At 47.2% G+C, this 17,157-nt stretch overlaps 1 protein-coding gene across 1 annotated transcript in view; it reads left to right on the top strand.

The window, feature by feature from the left end:
• DOCK2 (dedicator of cytokinesis 2) overlaps positions 1–17,157 on the top strand; it is a 1,347,187-nt gene that overhangs the window by 1,182,270 nt on the left and 147,760 nt on the right. Inside the window, exon 50 of the mRNA XM_077266018.1 lies at positions 1,551–1,671. Coding sequence (XP_077122133.1) covers positions 1,551–1,671 — 121 coding nt within the window. The remainder of the gene's footprint in view (positions 1–1,550; positions 1,672–17,157) is intronic.

Raw genomic sequence — 17,157 nt, 5'->3', positions numbered from 1 at the left:
TGGGGTTCATAATTGTGGCATTGATGTCACCTTTTTATTGTCCAGTGACATCAAGCCCGCCGCTTAGTAATGGAGAGACATCTATAAGATGCCTCTCCATTACTAATCCTATAGTTACTCCATCTCCCTCTTTATAGGGAATCTTATGTCAGAGATTCCATCTTAGTCACAGTGATTTACACAGAAACCCAGGTGCAATGGCTTAGTAAAGAGCACATTATAAATATTAGCTGAGCCTTACAGTGGGCCCATATTTGGCAGAATAAACAAATCCACAGGAGGTCAAGAATTGGTTTTATTAATTTTTACATAATTTTTCATGTGGTATTAGTGATAAGACAGCTTTATTGTTCGGGTCCGTGTGATTACAGCAGATGGTGGGAGCCATGTCACTGTTCCAGAGATGTTCTGCTATCAGTTTCACACACTAAAAAAAAATAGCTTTTTACAAAAAAAGGGTATTGCATCCTGATATTTTGAGAGCTATAATTTTTCTATATTTCTGCTGTCTCAGTCATCTGAGGTCTTGTTTTTTTCTGAAGGATGAAATGTTTTTATTAATATAATTTTCGGGCAAATAGCATTTTTTAATCGCTTTCTATTCTGATATTTGGGGGGCAGAATGAACAAAAAACAGAAATTCAGGAATTTTTTATTTTTTTTAATTTTTTTTATCATTCACCCTGTGGTAAAAGTGATAAGACTGCTTTACTCTTTGGGTCAGTATGATTACAGCTATATCACAATTTTATATATTTTTTAAATATTTTGCTCCTTTTACAGAATAAAAACATTTTTTTTTTTTTTTTTAGAAAAAATAATTGTTTTAGCATCGCTATATTCTGAAAGCCATAGCTTTTTTTTTTTTTAATTTTGCCGCTGACAACTATATGGTGCCTTTTTTCACTGAGGGAGTTAAATAGTGAGAATAGTGAGTTTTATAGATTGGGTCGTTCAGAACACGGCAACACCAAATTTGTGTACTTTTTGTTTTTACATAAATATATATATTTATTGGTAGAATATTTTTTTCTTGTTTTTTTTTGCTCTTTATCTTGTAATTTTTTTTTTGTAAGTATTTTTAGACTTTTTTTGTTACTTTTTTTACTTATTTAATTAGTTAGTCTATGAAACTTTAACTTTTGTTACGCTGATCGCTGATAATGCATTGCAATGGATTATAACGGTCAGTGTTACACTAACAAAACGCCTTTTAGTCGATGCTCATGGTTTGCTCCAGCAGGCCACTGTAGCTGACAGACCAGGCGGTCATTATTTGACATCCTGTTGTCACGGCAACCATCACCCCCCCACACACAATTATATCACTTATATCTTTTGTTAAGTTGTCTGCCCTAGTGAGATCTGAAAGATCTTTTGTCAGTGAGGTTTGCCAGCAACTGTTCGTGTCCATCACGTGATGGATCTAACAGAGCATTGTTTTATAAAAACAAATCTACAGCAGATATAGACAGCCTAGCATTGTTGTTCTGCTGTGTAATATATACTGCATATGTTTATATATATATATGCATGTGTTTCTTTTTCAGTTGTCAAGGAAGCAGGAATATATGAGTGACACCAACCTCTCAGATCACATAACATCACCACAAAGCACATCCGTTCTAAAGCAAATGAGCTTTGCAAGTCGCTCAATGCCAATGATCCCAGGTAATATACAATACTTTTTTTTACAGTTTATTGTGTTATATCATATTAATGGGATCAATTTTTCTTTAGCAACAAAGATATTAACTGGTAAACATGGTCAAACACAAAGATACTGCCCTACAACAAAAACAGCATGTTTCTGTTGGTAGCCAATTAATCTCTATACTGTACAGCCATTCAACAGTGAACATGTATTTATTCAGGAACAAAGATAACAAAGCTTGCAACTGCTATTTCTTATAGCTGGGGATTTTGGCATCTTGTCTGTAAGGCTAGGTTCACATTGCGTTATGGCTGTACGTTAAACGGACTACGTTACACTGAGGCATAATGCGGTGTAACGTAGTCCGTTAACGCCGCCATAGAAAGCAATGTCGGACGCATCGCTAGCGCACGCCCACAATGGGCGTGCGCTAGGTGATGTGCCGTCATTGAGTGACGGACCCGAGACGCGGGCTGCAGCATTTCCGGGTCAGTCACTGCTAGCGCAGATGGAGATAGCAGATGCTCCATCTGCGCTAGTGCTGTGCCAAAGTCGGCACTTGCGTTAGCGCAGTCCGTTAGAGTATGCGCTGAACGGACTGCACTAATGTAATGTGAACCTAGCCTTAGCAGCTGGAGCACAGTTTTTACTTTCACTTTGCAAGCTAACAGTGAGCAGGAACTTTCTGGTTTGCTTGTATATTTCCAGTAATTCACTGTTAAAAAAACAAAATCAATTATGCCACATTCTATCAAATCACGCAGGTGTTGATGTTTAACATCAGACATTGCAAATGGTATTTTATCCATCACACTGGTTTAAAGTTTTCAAAGCTATCTTTTTTTTTCTTTTTCCTTTTGTCCCACTGCTTTATGGCCTTGTTCAGCATTGGTTGTTTACCCTTCATAGTAATGCCTGCTCTGGCCTTATGCTAATTGGTTAATTGCTGATTGTGACCATTTGGTTCCTGATGCTAGCAGTCACTCCATTTCATACATTTTTAGCTTGGCTGGGATAGCACGCATGTGGGTTCGCGTGTGCAACAGATTTTAAGTGCAAAAGTTTAAAGTGCTTGGCAGTTAGAAAATGGCAGTTGGACAGGGCAGGAGACAGGTAAGGTGCATAAGTTTTTCAAACAATCATGCTTCTTGGTCAGTCATACCACATTATGCATTGATCATATCAATCTGCTTCTTATTTGTTCTTACTTCTGCTTTCTCACAACTCGCCCGCCCTTTAACACATTCTGGCCACTCTGTCTATATTCACCCCTCCCTTCTCCGCTATCCCATATATAACTCTGAGGCTCTACTGACATTTGTTACCCACTCCAAGCCAGGCACTACCGCCATGCAGCACTCAAAACGTTCATTCAAATCATCCCACCACCTGCTCTTTCTGTTCTTTCTCCTTTTACTAGTTGCAGGTGACATCTCCCCTAACCCTGGCCCTCCCTCCACCAGCATACATTACTCTCCTCCAGCTGCATATAGAAACCCTGCTAATCTTATTAACATTCAGTGCATGCCTTCTCCTATCTCTTTCCACTGTGCTCTCTGGAATGCACAGTCTGTGTGTAACAAACTAACTTACATTCACGATCTTTTCCTCTCTAATTCCCTTAACCTTTTGGCTATTACAGAAACCTGGATCCAGCGTTCAGACACCACCGCCGCTGCCGCTCTCTCGTTTGGTGGGCTGAAATTTTCACATACCACCAGACCTGAGAACAGACAGGGTGGAGGTGTTGGTTTGCTCCTTTCATCACAATGTGCTTTCCAGGTCATCCCCCCGTTTCCCTCACTCACATTTCCTTCCTTTGAAGTCCACGCCGTCAGACTCTTTAAGCCCTTCTCCTTGCGAGTGGCGGTTGTTTGTCACCCTCCAGGCTCCTCCCGCCAGTTTCTAGACCACTTTGCCACCTGACTTACCCATTTCCTATCCTGTGACATCCCCGCCCTCATCATGGGAGACTTTAACATCCCCAATCTGCCTCTCATCTTCTTTCTCTAACTTCTTCTTTCGGCCTCTCACAGTTTACTAATTCTCCTACGCACGAGGACGGGAATACTCTGGACCTGGTTTTCTCCCATCCCAGCTCGCTGCATGACTTTACTAACCTCCCCTGTTATGACCTGGTGGTTACGGAGTGGTACTGAGATGACCTGGTGGGTAAAACCAATCATGGACAAGCTCAGAGGAGGTGGCAGCTCCACAGACATTAATCACCAATATGACCAAGTGATTACGGAGCAGCACTGGAATAACCTAGTGGGTAAAACTAATAATGTACTAGCTCTGAGGAGGTGGTAGCTTTACTGACCGCAATCCCTACTCCTAACACCAACACTCGAAATAGCCATGGAGCGTTCCTATCTCTGCCTAGACGCCTCTTCACAGCCTAAGAACTAGCTACCCCTGAAGATGGAAACGGAAAACTATCTCGCCTCAGAGAAACCCCCAAAGGAAAGATAGCCCCCCACAAATATTGACGGTGAGTGAAGAGGGAAATGACAAACTCAGAAATTAAACTACATTTTAGCAAAGGAGGCCAATACTATCTAAATAGACAAAGAAAGAAAAGGCTACTGTGCGTTCAGTATAAAAACTAAATATCCACGCAGAGTTTACAAAAATAACCTCCACACCGACTCACGGTGTGGAGGGGCAAATCTGCAACCCCAGAGCTTCCAACTAGCCGGAATATTTCATAATGACAAGCTGGACAAAAGAGACATAACTAAAGGCCCCGTCTCACATAGCGATTTACCAACGATCACGACCAGCGATATGACCTGGCCGTGATCGTTGGTAAGTCGCTGTGTGGTCGCTGGGGAGCTGTCACACAGACAGCTCTCTCCAGCGATCAACGATCAGGGGAACGACTTCGGCATCGTTGAAACTGTCTTCAACGATGCCGAAGTCCCCCTGCAGCACCCGGTAACCAGGGTAAACATCGGGTTACTAAGCGCAGGGCCGCGCTTAGTAACCCGATGTTTACCCTGGTTACCAAAAAAAACAAACAGTACATACTCGCCTTTCGGTGTCCAGGTCCCTTGCCGTCTGCTTCCTGCTCTGACTGAGCCGCCGTACAGCGAGAGCAGAGCGCAGCGGTGACGTCACTGCTGTGCTCTCACTTCTCACTGTACGGCCGGGAGTCAGTGAGAGCAGGAAGCAGACGGCAAGGGACCTGACGGACATCAGAAGGCGAGTATGTACTGTTTGTTTTTTTTTACATTTACGCTGGTAACCAGGGTAAACATCGGGTTACTAAGCGCGGCCCTGCGCTTAGTAACCCGATGTTTACCCTGGTTACCAGTGAAGACATCGCTGGATCGGTGTCACACACACCGATTCAGCGATGTCAGCGGGGCCTCAACGACCAAAAAAAGGTCCAGGCCATTCCGACACGACCAGCGATCTCGCAGCAGGGGCCTGATCGCTGGTACGTGTCACACATAGCGAGATCGCTATGGAGGTCGCTGTTGCGTCACAAAACTAGTGACTCAGCAGCGATCTCGCTAGCGATCTCGCTATGTGAGACGGGGGCTTTAAACTGAACAGAAGGTCATAGGCAGGGAAACACCCAAAAACTAGCATAACTTATCTTAAGCTGAAATGGACTGGCCAACAGAGAACTTCCAGGAAAGGACTGAATCCACAGGAAGGAACATTGACAGCTGGCATCCACTACAGCCAAAAGCCCAGTTAAATAACAAGGCCAGGGAAAGCAGTGCAGCTGCTAAGTTCCACTTGAAACCACCAGAGGGAGCCCAAGAGCAGAACTCCCAAAAATACCATTCGCAACCACAGGATGGAGCCCAAGAACGGAATTCACAACACTCCCCTCTCCTGCTCTCGGACCACAACCTTCTTTCCTTCTCTGTCAAGAATTGTCTGCTCACCCGGGACACCCCCACTTACCACACTTATCGGAATACACAAACCATTAATACCCAGCAGCTTGTGGAGAATCTCCACAAATCTTTAGCCCCCATCTCCTCCCTCTCCTGTCTAGACTTAGCATTGTCACACTTCAATAATACACTGAAGAATGCCCTCGACTAAGCAGCACCTTCTACATGCAGAAAGACCCAACACAGACAATGGCAGCCCTGGCACACTATGCAAACACGTTTTCTTCAGCGTTGCTCAAGGTGTGCAGAGTGGCAGTGCAGAAAATCTCTCTTAGCAGAAGACTTTATCCACTATATGTTCATGCTCCAAACCTATAACTCTGCTATTTATCTAGTCAAACAATCCTACTTCACCACCCTCATCACCTCACTATCCAACAACCCAAAATGACTTTTTAAAACCTTAAAGGGAGGGTGCCGTGATTTTAGTTTTTGTATTAATAATTATTGATTATACAATCAATTATTTTTAATACAAAAGTAAATGTACCTCTTTCATACTTTTTTATTTATTCACTTTTACATTCACCACTGGAGGCCGCCATTTTCATTAGTGTGGGTGTAAGTGTCTGGGAACGACACTTGCACACCTCACTTACGGCAGCCATGTACATAGGAGCCAACGGTCGGGCCCCGACTCCATCTCCTGCCTCACAGCTGTGACTTGGCCACGCCCACTGAGCTGCTGCGTCACAGCTGTGAGAGGAGATCGCGGCCATTTTGTTTATTTCCCTCTGCCATCGCACACACAGCTCAGTGTGTGCGATGGCAGAAGCTGCTGCTGGGAGAAGCTGCTGCTGGGAAGCAGGGTCCGAGGTAAGTATCTGCAGCAAGGAGTGGTGATTGCAGCCTGTACTTAGTATTACATTACAGGCTGCAATCACTGCCGACCTGTTCAGAGCAGAGCAGGGAGATCGTCACACTGCTCTGCCCTGAACATGACTCAGCACTTCCTGGTAGAGGAAAGAAGGTAAATACAGTGTTTTTATTTTCTTATGCATCTACCACTGCTACCAGCCCTTATATACCACCTAGCACTGCCTGCCTGCCTCTGTATACCCCTGCCTGCCTGCCTCTGTATACCACTGCCTGCCTCTGTATACCCCTGCCTGCCTCTGTATACCCCTGCCTGCCTCTGTATACCACTGCCTGCCTCTGTATACCACTGCCTGCCTGCCTCTGTATACCACTACCTGCCTGCCTCTGTATACCACTACCTGCCTCTGTATACCCCTGCCTGCCTCTGTATACCACTGCCTGCCTCTGTATACCACTGCCTGCCTGCCTCTGTATACCACTGCCTGCCTGCCTCTGTATACCACTGCCTGCCTCTGTATACCCCTGCCTGCCTCTGTATACCCCTGCCTGCCTCTGTATACCACTGCCTGCCTGCCTCTGTATACCACTGCCTGCCTGCCTCTGTATACCACTGCCTGCCTCTGTATACCCCTGCCTGCCTCTGTATACTCCTGCCTGCCTGCCTCTGTATACCACTGCCTGCCTGCCTCTGTATACCACTGCCTGCCTCTGTATACCACTGCCTGCCTGCCTCTGTATACCACTGCCTGCCTCTGTATACCACTGTCTGCCTGCCTCTGTATACCACTGTCTGCCTGCCTCTGTATACCACTGTCTGCCTGCCTCTGTATACCACTGTCTGCCTGCCTCTGTATACCACTGTCTGCCTGCCTCTGTATACCACTGTCTGCCTGCCTCTGTATACCACTGTCTGCCTGCCTCTGTATACCACTGTAGGCCTGCCTCTGTATACCACTGTCTGCCTGCCTCTGTATACCACTGTCTGCCTGCCTCTGTATACCACTGCCTGCCTGCCTCTGTATACCACTGCCTGCCTCTGTATACCACTGTCTGCCTGCCTCTGTATACCACTGTCTGCCTGCCTCTGTATACCACTGTCTGCCTGCCTCTGTATACCACTGTCTGCCTGCCTCTGTATACCACTGTCTGCCTGCCTCTGTATACCACTGTCTGCCTGCCTCTGTATACCACTGTCTGCCTGCCTCTGTATACCACTGTCTGCCTGCCTCTGTATACCACTGTCTGCCTGCCTCTGTATACCACTGCCTGCCTGCCTCTGTATACCACTGCCTGCCTCTGTATACTCCTGCCTGCCTGCCTCTGTATACCACTGTCTGCCTGCCTCTGTATACCACTGCCTGCCTGCCTCTGTATACCACTGCCTGCCTCTGTATACCCCTGCCTGCCTCTGTATACTCCTGCCTGCCTGCCTCTGTATACCACTGTCTGCCTGCCTCTGTATACCACTGTCTGCCTGCCTCTGTATACCACTGTCTGCCTGCCTCTGTATACCACTGTCTGCCTGCCTCTGTATACCACTGTCTGCCTGCCTCTGTATACCACTGTCTGCCTGCCTCTGTATACCACTGTCTGCCTGCCTCTGTATACCACTGTCTGCCTGCCTCTGTATACCACTGCCTGCCTGCCTCTGTATACCACTGCCTGCCTCTGTATACCACTGTCTGCCTGCCTCTGTATACCACTGTCTGCCTGCCTCTGTATACCACTGTCTGCCTGCCTCTGTATACCACTGTCTGCCTGCCTCTGTATACCACTGTCTGCCTGCCTCTGAATACCACTGTCTGCCTGCCTCTGTATACCACTGTCTGCCTGCCTCTGTATACCACTGTCTGCCTGCCTCTGTATACCACTGCCTGCCTGCCTCTGTATACCACTGCCTGCCTCTGTATACCCCTGCCTGCCTCTGTATACTCCTGCCTGCCTGCCTCTGTATACCACTGCCTGCCTGCCTCTGTATACCACTGCCTGCCTCTGTATACCACTGCCTGCCTGCCTCTGTATACCACTGCCTGCCTCTGTATACCACTGTCTGCCTGCCTCTGTATACCACTGTCTGCCTGCCTCTGTATACCACTGTCTGCCTGCCTCTGTATACCACTGTCTGCCTGCCTCTGTATACCACTGTCTGCCTGCCTCTGTATACCACTGTCTGCCTGCCTCTGTATACCACTGTCTGCCTGCCTCTGTATACCACTGTCTGCCTGCCTCTGTATACCACTGTCTGCCTGCCTCTGTATACCACTGTCTGCCTGCCTCTGTATACCACTGCCTGCCTGCCTCTGTATACCCCTGCCTGCCTCTGTCTACCACTGCCTGCCTCTGTATACTCCTGCCTGCCTCTGTATACCCCTGCCTGCCTCTGTATACCCCTGCCTGCCTCTGTATACCACTGCCTGCCTCTGTATACCACTGCCTGCCTCTGTATACCACTGCCTGCCTGCCTCTGTATACCACTGCCTGCCTCTGTATACCACTGCCAGCCTCTGTATACCACTGTCTGCCTGCCTCTGTATACCACTGTCTGCCTGCCTCTGTATACCACTGTCTGCCTGCCTCTGTATACCACTGTCTGCCTGCCTCTGTATACCACTGCCTGCCTGCCTCTGTATACCACTGTCTGCCTGCCTCTGTATACCACTGTCTGCCTGCCTCTGTATACCACTGTCTGCCTTCCTCTGTATACCCCTGCCTACCTCTGTATACCCCTGCCTGCCTCTGTATACCACTGCCTGCCTCTATACCCCTGCCTGCCTCTGTATACCACTGCCTGCCTGCCTCTGTATACCACTGCCTGCCTCTGTATACCCCTGCCTGCCTCTGTCTACCACTGCCTGCCTCTGTATACCCCTGCCTGCCTCTGTATACTCCTGCCTGCCTGCCTCTGTATACCACTGCCTGCCTCTGTATACCACTGCCTGCCTCTGTATACCACTGCCTGCCTGCCTCTGTATACCACTGCCTGCCTCTGTATACCACTGTCTGCCTGCCTCTGTATACCACTGTCTGCCTGCCTCTGTATACCACTGTCTGCCTGCCTCTGTATACCACTGTCTGCCTGCCTCTGTATACCACTGTCTGCCTGCCTCTGTATACCACAGCCTGCCTGCCTCTGTCTACCCCTGCCTGCCTCTGTCTACCACTGCCTGCCTCTGTATACCCCTGCCTGCCTCTGTATACCCCTGCCTGCCTGCCTCTGTATACCACTGCCTGCCTCTGTATACCACTGCCTGCCTCTGTATACCACTGCCTGCCTGCCTCTGTATACCACTGCCTGCCTCTGTATACCACTGCCTGCCTCTGTATACCACTGTCTGCCTGCCTCTGTATACCACTGTCTGCCTGCCTCTGTATACCACTGTCTGCCTGCCTCTGTATACCACTGTCTGCCTGCCTCTGTATACCACTGCCTGCCTGCCTCTGTATACCACTGTCTGCCTGCCTCTGTATACCACTGTCTGCCTGCCTCTGTATACCACTGTCTGCCTTCCTCTGTATACCCCTGCCTGCCTCTGTATACCACTGCCTGCCTGCCTCTGTATACCACTGCCTGCCTCTGTATACCACTGCCTGCCTGCCTTTGTATACCACTGCCTGCCTCTGTATACCACTGCCTGCCTCTGTATACCACTGTCTGCCTGCCTCTGTATACCACTGTCTGCCTGCCTCTGTATACCACTGTCTGCCTGCCTCTGTATACCACTGTCTGCCTGCCTCTGTATACCACTGTCTGCCTGCCTCTGTATACCACTGCCTGCCTGCCTCTGTATACCCCTGCCTGCCTCTGTCTACCACTGCCTGCCTCTGTATACCCCTGCCTGCCTCTGTATACCCCTGCCTGCCTCTGTATACCCCTGCCTGCCTGTCTCTGTATACCACTGCCTGCCTCTGTATACCACTGCCTGCCTCTGTATACCACTGCCTGCCTGCCTCTGTATACCACTGCCTGCCTCTGTATACCACTGCCTGCCTCTGTATACCACTGTCTGCCTGCCTCTGTATACCACTGTCTGCCTGCCTCTGTATACCACTGTCTGCCTGCCTCTGTATACCACTGTCTGCCTGCCTCTGTATACCACTGTCTGCCTGCCTCTGTATACCACTGTCTGCCTGCCTCTGTATACCACTGTCTGCCTGCCTCTGTATACCACTGTCTGCCTGCCTCTGTATACCACTGTCTGCCTTCCTCTGTATACCCCTGCCTACCTCTGTATACCCCTGCCTGCCTCTGTATACCCCTGCCTGCCTCTGTCTACCACTGCCTGCCTCTGTATACCCCTGCCTGCCTCTGTATACTCCTGCCTGCCTGCCTCTGTATACCACTGCCTGCCTCTGTATACCACTGCCTGCCTCTGTATACCACTGCCTGCCTCTGTATACCACTGCCTGCCTGCCTCTGTATACCACTGCCTGCCTCTGTATACCACTGCCTGCCTCTGTATACCACTGTCTGCCTGCCTCTGTATACCACTGTCTGCCTGCCTCTGTATACCACTGTCTGCCTGCCTCTGTATACCACTGTCTGCCTGCCTCTGTATACCACAGCCTGCCTGCCTCTGTCTACCCCTGCCTGCCTCTGTCTACCACTGCCTGCCTCTGTATACCCCTGCCTGCCTCTGTATACCCCTGCCTGCCTGCCTCTGTATACCATTGCCTGCCTCTGTATACCACTGCCTGCCTCTGTATACCACTGCCTGCCTGCCTCTGTATACCACTGCCTGCCTCTGTATACCACTGTCTGCCTGCCTCTGTATACCACTGTCTGCCTGCCTCTGTATACCACTGTCTGCCTGCCTCTGTATACCACTGTCTGCCTGCCTCTGTATACCACTGCCTGCCTGCCTCTGTATACCACTGTCTGCCTGCCTCTGTATACCACTGTCTGCCTGCCTCTGTATACCACTGTCTGCCTTCCTCTGTATACCCCTGCCTGCCTCTGTATACCCCTGCCTGCCTCTGTATACCACTGCCTGCCTCTATACCCCTGCCTGCCTCTGTATACCACTGCCTGCCTGCCTCTGTATACCACTGCCTGCCTGCCTCTGTATACCACTGCCTGCCTGCCTCTGTATACCACTGCCTGCCTGCCTCTGTATACCCCTGCCTGCCTCTGTCTACCACTGCCTGCCTCTGTATACCCCTGCCTGCCTCTGTATACCCCTGCCTGCCTGCCTCTGTATACCACTGCCTGCCTCTGTATACCACTGCCTGCCTCTGTATACCACTGCCTGCCTGCCTCTGTATACCACTGCCTGCCTCTATATACCACTGCCTGCCTCTGTATACCACTGTCTGCCTGCCTCTGTATACCACTGTCTGCCTGCCTCTGTATACCACTGTCTGCCTGCCTCTGTATACCACTGTCTGCCTGCCTCTGTATACCACTGTCTGCCTTCCTCTGTATACCCCTGCCTGCCTCTGTATACCACTGCCTGCCTCTATACCCCTGCCTGCCTCTGTATACCACTGCCTGCCTGCCTCTGTATACCACTGCCTGCCTGCCTCTGTGTACCACTGCCTGCCTGCCTCTGTGTACCACTGCCTGCCTGCCTCTGTGTACCACTGTCTGCCTGCCTCTGTGTACCACTGTCTGCCTGCCTCTGTATACCACTATCTGCCTCTATATACCACTGCTACCTGCCTCTATATACACCTACCACTGCTACCTCTGTCCTGTGTAGCTAATCTTGTCCTGGGTAGCTAATCCTGTCCCGTGTACTGTGTCCTCAGCAGTCAGTATCACACAGGACAGGATTAGATACACGGCTCAGCAGTCGGTATCACACAGGATAGGATTAGATACACGGCTCAGCAGTCAGTATCACACAGGATAGGATTAGATACACGGCTCAGCAGTCAGTATCACACAGGATAGGATTAGATACACAGCTCAGCAGTCAGTATCACACAGGACAGGATTAGATACACAGCTCAGCAGTCAGTATCACACAGGACAGGATTAGATACACGGCTCAGCAGTCGGTATCACACAGGACAGGATTAGATACACGGCTCAGCAGTCGGTATCACACAGGACAGGATTAGATACACGGCTCAGCAGTCGGTATCACACAGGACAGAATTAGATACACGGCTCAGCAGTCGGTATCACACAGGACAGGATTAGATACACGGCTCAGTAGTCGGTATCACAGGACAGGATTAGATACACGGCTCAGTAGTCGGTATCACACAGGACAGGATTAGATACACGGCTCAGCAGTCGGTATCACAGGACAGGATTAGATACACGGCTCAGCTGTCGGTACCACACAGGACAGGATTAGATACACGGCTCAGCTGTCGGTATCACACAGGACAGGATTAGATACAAGGCTCAGCAGTCAGTATCTAATCCTCTCCTATGCACTCCTCTCCCCCCTGCGTGTCTTTCCCCATTGTGGTTTATTATTTTTGCTGTGGGAGATGAGGGAGTCGAGGATTACGCATTCGGTATGGTTTAAAAAAGATTAATAAAGGACTTTATTCTGGCCGAGTCTTTATTTACAATACAACTATAGGATTAGTAATGGATGGGTGCCTTATAGACGCCTCTCCATTACTAAGCCGTGGGCTTGATGTCACCGGACAATATGAATGTGACATTAACCCCACAAATATGAACCCCACTTGCTACCGCTACAGGGCAAGTGGAAATTGCCAGGCAAAGCACCAGAAAAGGCGCATGTAAAAGGCGGCTGAGAGCTGATGTTTTTAGCCTGGGGGGGGACAGTATCCATGGCCCCTTCCTAGGCTATTAATGTAAGCCCGCAGCTGTCTGCATAATATTTGATGGTTATTAATTATAGGGGGCCCCACGTCTTTTTTTTGGGGGGGTGTCCCCCATTTTAATAGCCAGTAAAGGCTATAAGTATACAGTTGGGAGCGTGTGAGTGTGAGCACACCCTCCCACCCATAGACCAGTACACTGCTCTCCTGAAATACTGTGCTCCTGTCACCCTGCTCCTTCCACCATACGTCTCTCACCTCCCTAGAGCAGCACAATACCATATGGATCACGTATAATGCCGCTATATATATATTTATCACATATTACTCCCATAAAGACCACACATTATGCCGGGATATTATAATATATATAATATCACACATTATGCCGCCAAGTATTGTGTGATCTATGTGACGGTATTATATGTGATCTATATGGCAATATTATGTTTGATCAGTGTTGTGGAATGATGTAAAAACTAAATGACGGTGGTATATGAGAACTATATTGTGGGATTATGTGTGATCTATGTGGCAGTATTAGGTGAGAATTATATGGCGGTATTATGTGTGATCTATATGGTGGTATGTGAGAACTGTATGACAGTATTGTGTGATCTATTTGATAGTATTGTGTGTGTGATCTATATGGCAGTATTATGTGAGATCTATATGGCGGTATTATGTGAGAACACTATGACCGTATTATCTTCAGAAAGCGGGCCCATTCTATGGTGGTTCTGGCTGAGCACCTGCACGCGGGTCTGGGGTAATAGAGGGGAAGCATGACCTCCAGTTAGGTGCAGTCAGGGCTGGTGAGGCAGCTGAAGAGAGGGGTCTCATTTTTATCGTTACTATATGGCTACATTTCCTTCCCAGCGTCACCCCGGACTGCGTCTGTTGTCTCACTTTCACACATCGCCAGGACAGGATGGAGAAGACAGGATCTGAGGAGGGGAATGGGGTCTTTGCATGCAGAGTCTGGATCAGAACAGGCCATCAATCCGCAGAAATGTTTCCTGGATTTCTGTGGAGCAGACGGCCCATCCATGTGTATAAAAGACAGCGCTCTATGTACAATCCCTGGCTGCTCCGCGCACTGAACAGGGTGCCCCCCATAGACCAGCACACTGCTCTCCTGAAATACTCTGTGCTGCTGTCACCCTGCTCCCTCCACCACATATCTCCCAGAATCCTTGCTGCCTGCCATCCTCGGTGACTGTCTACTTGTCAGTATAAGGCTGCGGTCACACTAGCAGTATTTGGTCAGTATTTTACCTCAGTATTTGTAAGCCAAAACCAGGAGTGGGTGATAAATGCAGAAGTGGTGGATATGTTTCTATTATACTTTTCCTCTATTTGTTCCACTCCTGGTTTTGGCTTACACATACTGAGGTAAAATACTGACCAAATCCTGCTAGTGTGACGGCAGCCTTACTCTGCAGTCACCAACAAAATGGCTGCTCACTGGGTTCCTGAATCCTCTCATCCCTTAGCAAACACATAGAAGGGAAGGAGAGGAGTGACATCACACACGTCAGCAGACTCCGCCCATAATTACTGCAGTGCAGTAATGTGAGCTAGTTGTACACTAGGTTTTTCTGAAATTTCAGCAGCTGCTCCCCCTAGTGTTTAAAAGTGGAAATTCCAAAACTTTTCAAATTATTTTTCATATTTTACTAAATTATAAACAAATGAAAATATTTTTTAAGAAAATTTAAACATTAATTCTTTACATTTTTACAATTGCTGTAAAAAAAATTTTTTTGATGGCACCTTCCCTTTAAACTCCCTCCTGAAACTTAAAGTACAGGCCCCCATCACCATCCTCAGCGGTGAGGATCTGGCCACTTATTTCTTAGAAAAAATCAACCACATCCATCAAGATATCTCAGCGCAATCTCCTCAGTGCCTGGATCCCCTTCCCTGCCGCACCTCAAGCTCACTAGACATCTCTGAGCCTGTTTCAGAAGAAGAAGTTTCCAAGCTCCTCACTTCTGCTCGGCCTACAACCTGCAACAGTGACCCCATTCCTTCACATATCCTGCAGTCTCTCTCACCAGTGGTCACTACTCACCTGACTAAAATATTTAACCTCTCTCTTTCTTCAGGTATCTTTCCCTCCTCATTTAAACATGCCATCATAACCCCTTTACTTAAAAAGATAAATAAAATAAATAAAAGATAGGATAAATAGGAAAGTGGGGGAAGTATAAGGAAAAAATTAGTACACAAATAAAAATAAATAAATAACAAAAAATAATAGAATAATGACAAATCATATATGTAAGTAAAATAAATTGGGAAAGATAATAATAAGTGAAATAGTCAGAATGACACACCAGTAAATAGTGCAGCGGTATCCGCCTTAGAAACACGCAGAAAAATAGGTCAAAATTATTAATTAAAAAAAATTATAAATAACAATAATGAATGAAAAATAGAGTAATAGAGTACACATACATATATAGTGCAAATATATAACACGAATATACAGAATACAAAGTGTGGGGTGCGCACACTCTAAAGACCAGACTGACCTTAAAGGTATATTCCTCCTATCAGTTCATTTATTTTTGATCTACCTCAGAATGTTTATTGGTATAGTTACCCTTATTGAGCACTAATATACACTCACCGGCCACTTTATTAGGTACACCATGCTAGTAACGGGTTGGACCCCCTTTTGCCTTCAGAACTGCCTCAATTCTTCGTGGCATAGATTCAACAAGGTGCTGGAAGCATTCCTCAGAGATTTTGGTCCATATTGACATGATGGCATCACACAGTTGCCGCAGATTTGTCGGCTGCACATCCCAAAGATGCTCCATACAAGGCAGGATGGATCCATGCTTTCATGTTGTTTACGCCAAATTCTGACCCTACCATCCGAATGTCGCAGCAGAAATCGAGACTCATCAGACCAAGCAACGTTTTTCCAATCTTCTACTGTCCAATTTCGATGAGCTTGTACAAATTGTAGCCTCAGTTTCCTGTTCTTAGCTGAAAGGAGTGGTACCCGGTGTGGTCTTCTGCTGCTGTAGCCCATCTGCCTCAAAGTTCGACGCACTGTGCGTTCAGAGATGCTCTTAGGCCTACCTTGGTTGTAACGGGTGGCGATTTGAGTCACTGTTGCCTTTCTATCAGCTCGAACCAGTCTGCCCATTCTCCTCTGACCTCTGGCATCAACAAGGCATTTCCGCCCACAGAACTGCCGCTCACTGGATTTTTTTTCTTTTTTGGACCATTCTCTGTAAACCCTAGAGATGGTTGTGCGTGAAAATCCCAGCAGATCATCAGTTTCTGAAATACTCAGACCAGCCCTTCTGGCACCAACAACCATGCCACGTTCAAAGGCACTCAAATCACCTTTCTTCCCCATACTGATGCTCGGTTTGAACTGCAGGAGATTGTCTTGACCATGTCTACATGCCTAAATGCACTGAGTTGCCGCCATGTGATTGGCTGATTAGAAATTAAGTGTTAACAAGAAGTTGGACAGGTGTACGTAATAAAGTGGCCGGTGAGTGTATATAGCCCCCTATTGAGCACTAATATATACGGCTCTTTTCCATACTTCTTTTGCACATATTTGGTTTTGTCATTTATCACATTGCACTTTATTCCTATATGGAAACAATCAAATACTGTTGCACTTTTTTGAAGTTATTTGCATTTTTGCACAATCTATTGGCACTTTAAGTATCCATTTTTTTGTACGGATAGAACCTTTTTTATTGGAGATAATATATTATCTATTATATACTTTGCTTGGGTCTAATTAACCATCTTTGGTCTTGGATTATATGAAATATATATTTATTTTATCTTTCTATTTATATTTTATACTTAGTCTGGCATAAAATATCATTCTTTTGTGTGCACACTTTTAATAATTATCTTGTGTATCATTTGTCACTTATATTAAATAAAGACAATTTTAATTATCACTTCCCCTGCCTGAGATTTTTCTTTGGTCTTCCATTGTGTTGATGTTCATGACTATAAAAATTGTACTTT

Source organism: Ranitomeya variabilis, chromosome 5 (assembly GCF_051348905.1).
Source record: "Ranitomeya variabilis isolate aRanVar5 chromosome 5, aRanVar5.hap1, whole genome shotgun sequence".
Lineage (NCBI taxonomy): Eukaryota > Metazoa > Chordata > Amphibia > Anura > Dendrobatidae > Ranitomeya > Ranitomeya variabilis.
This window is presented reverse-complemented; position numbering and strand designations above follow the sequence as displayed.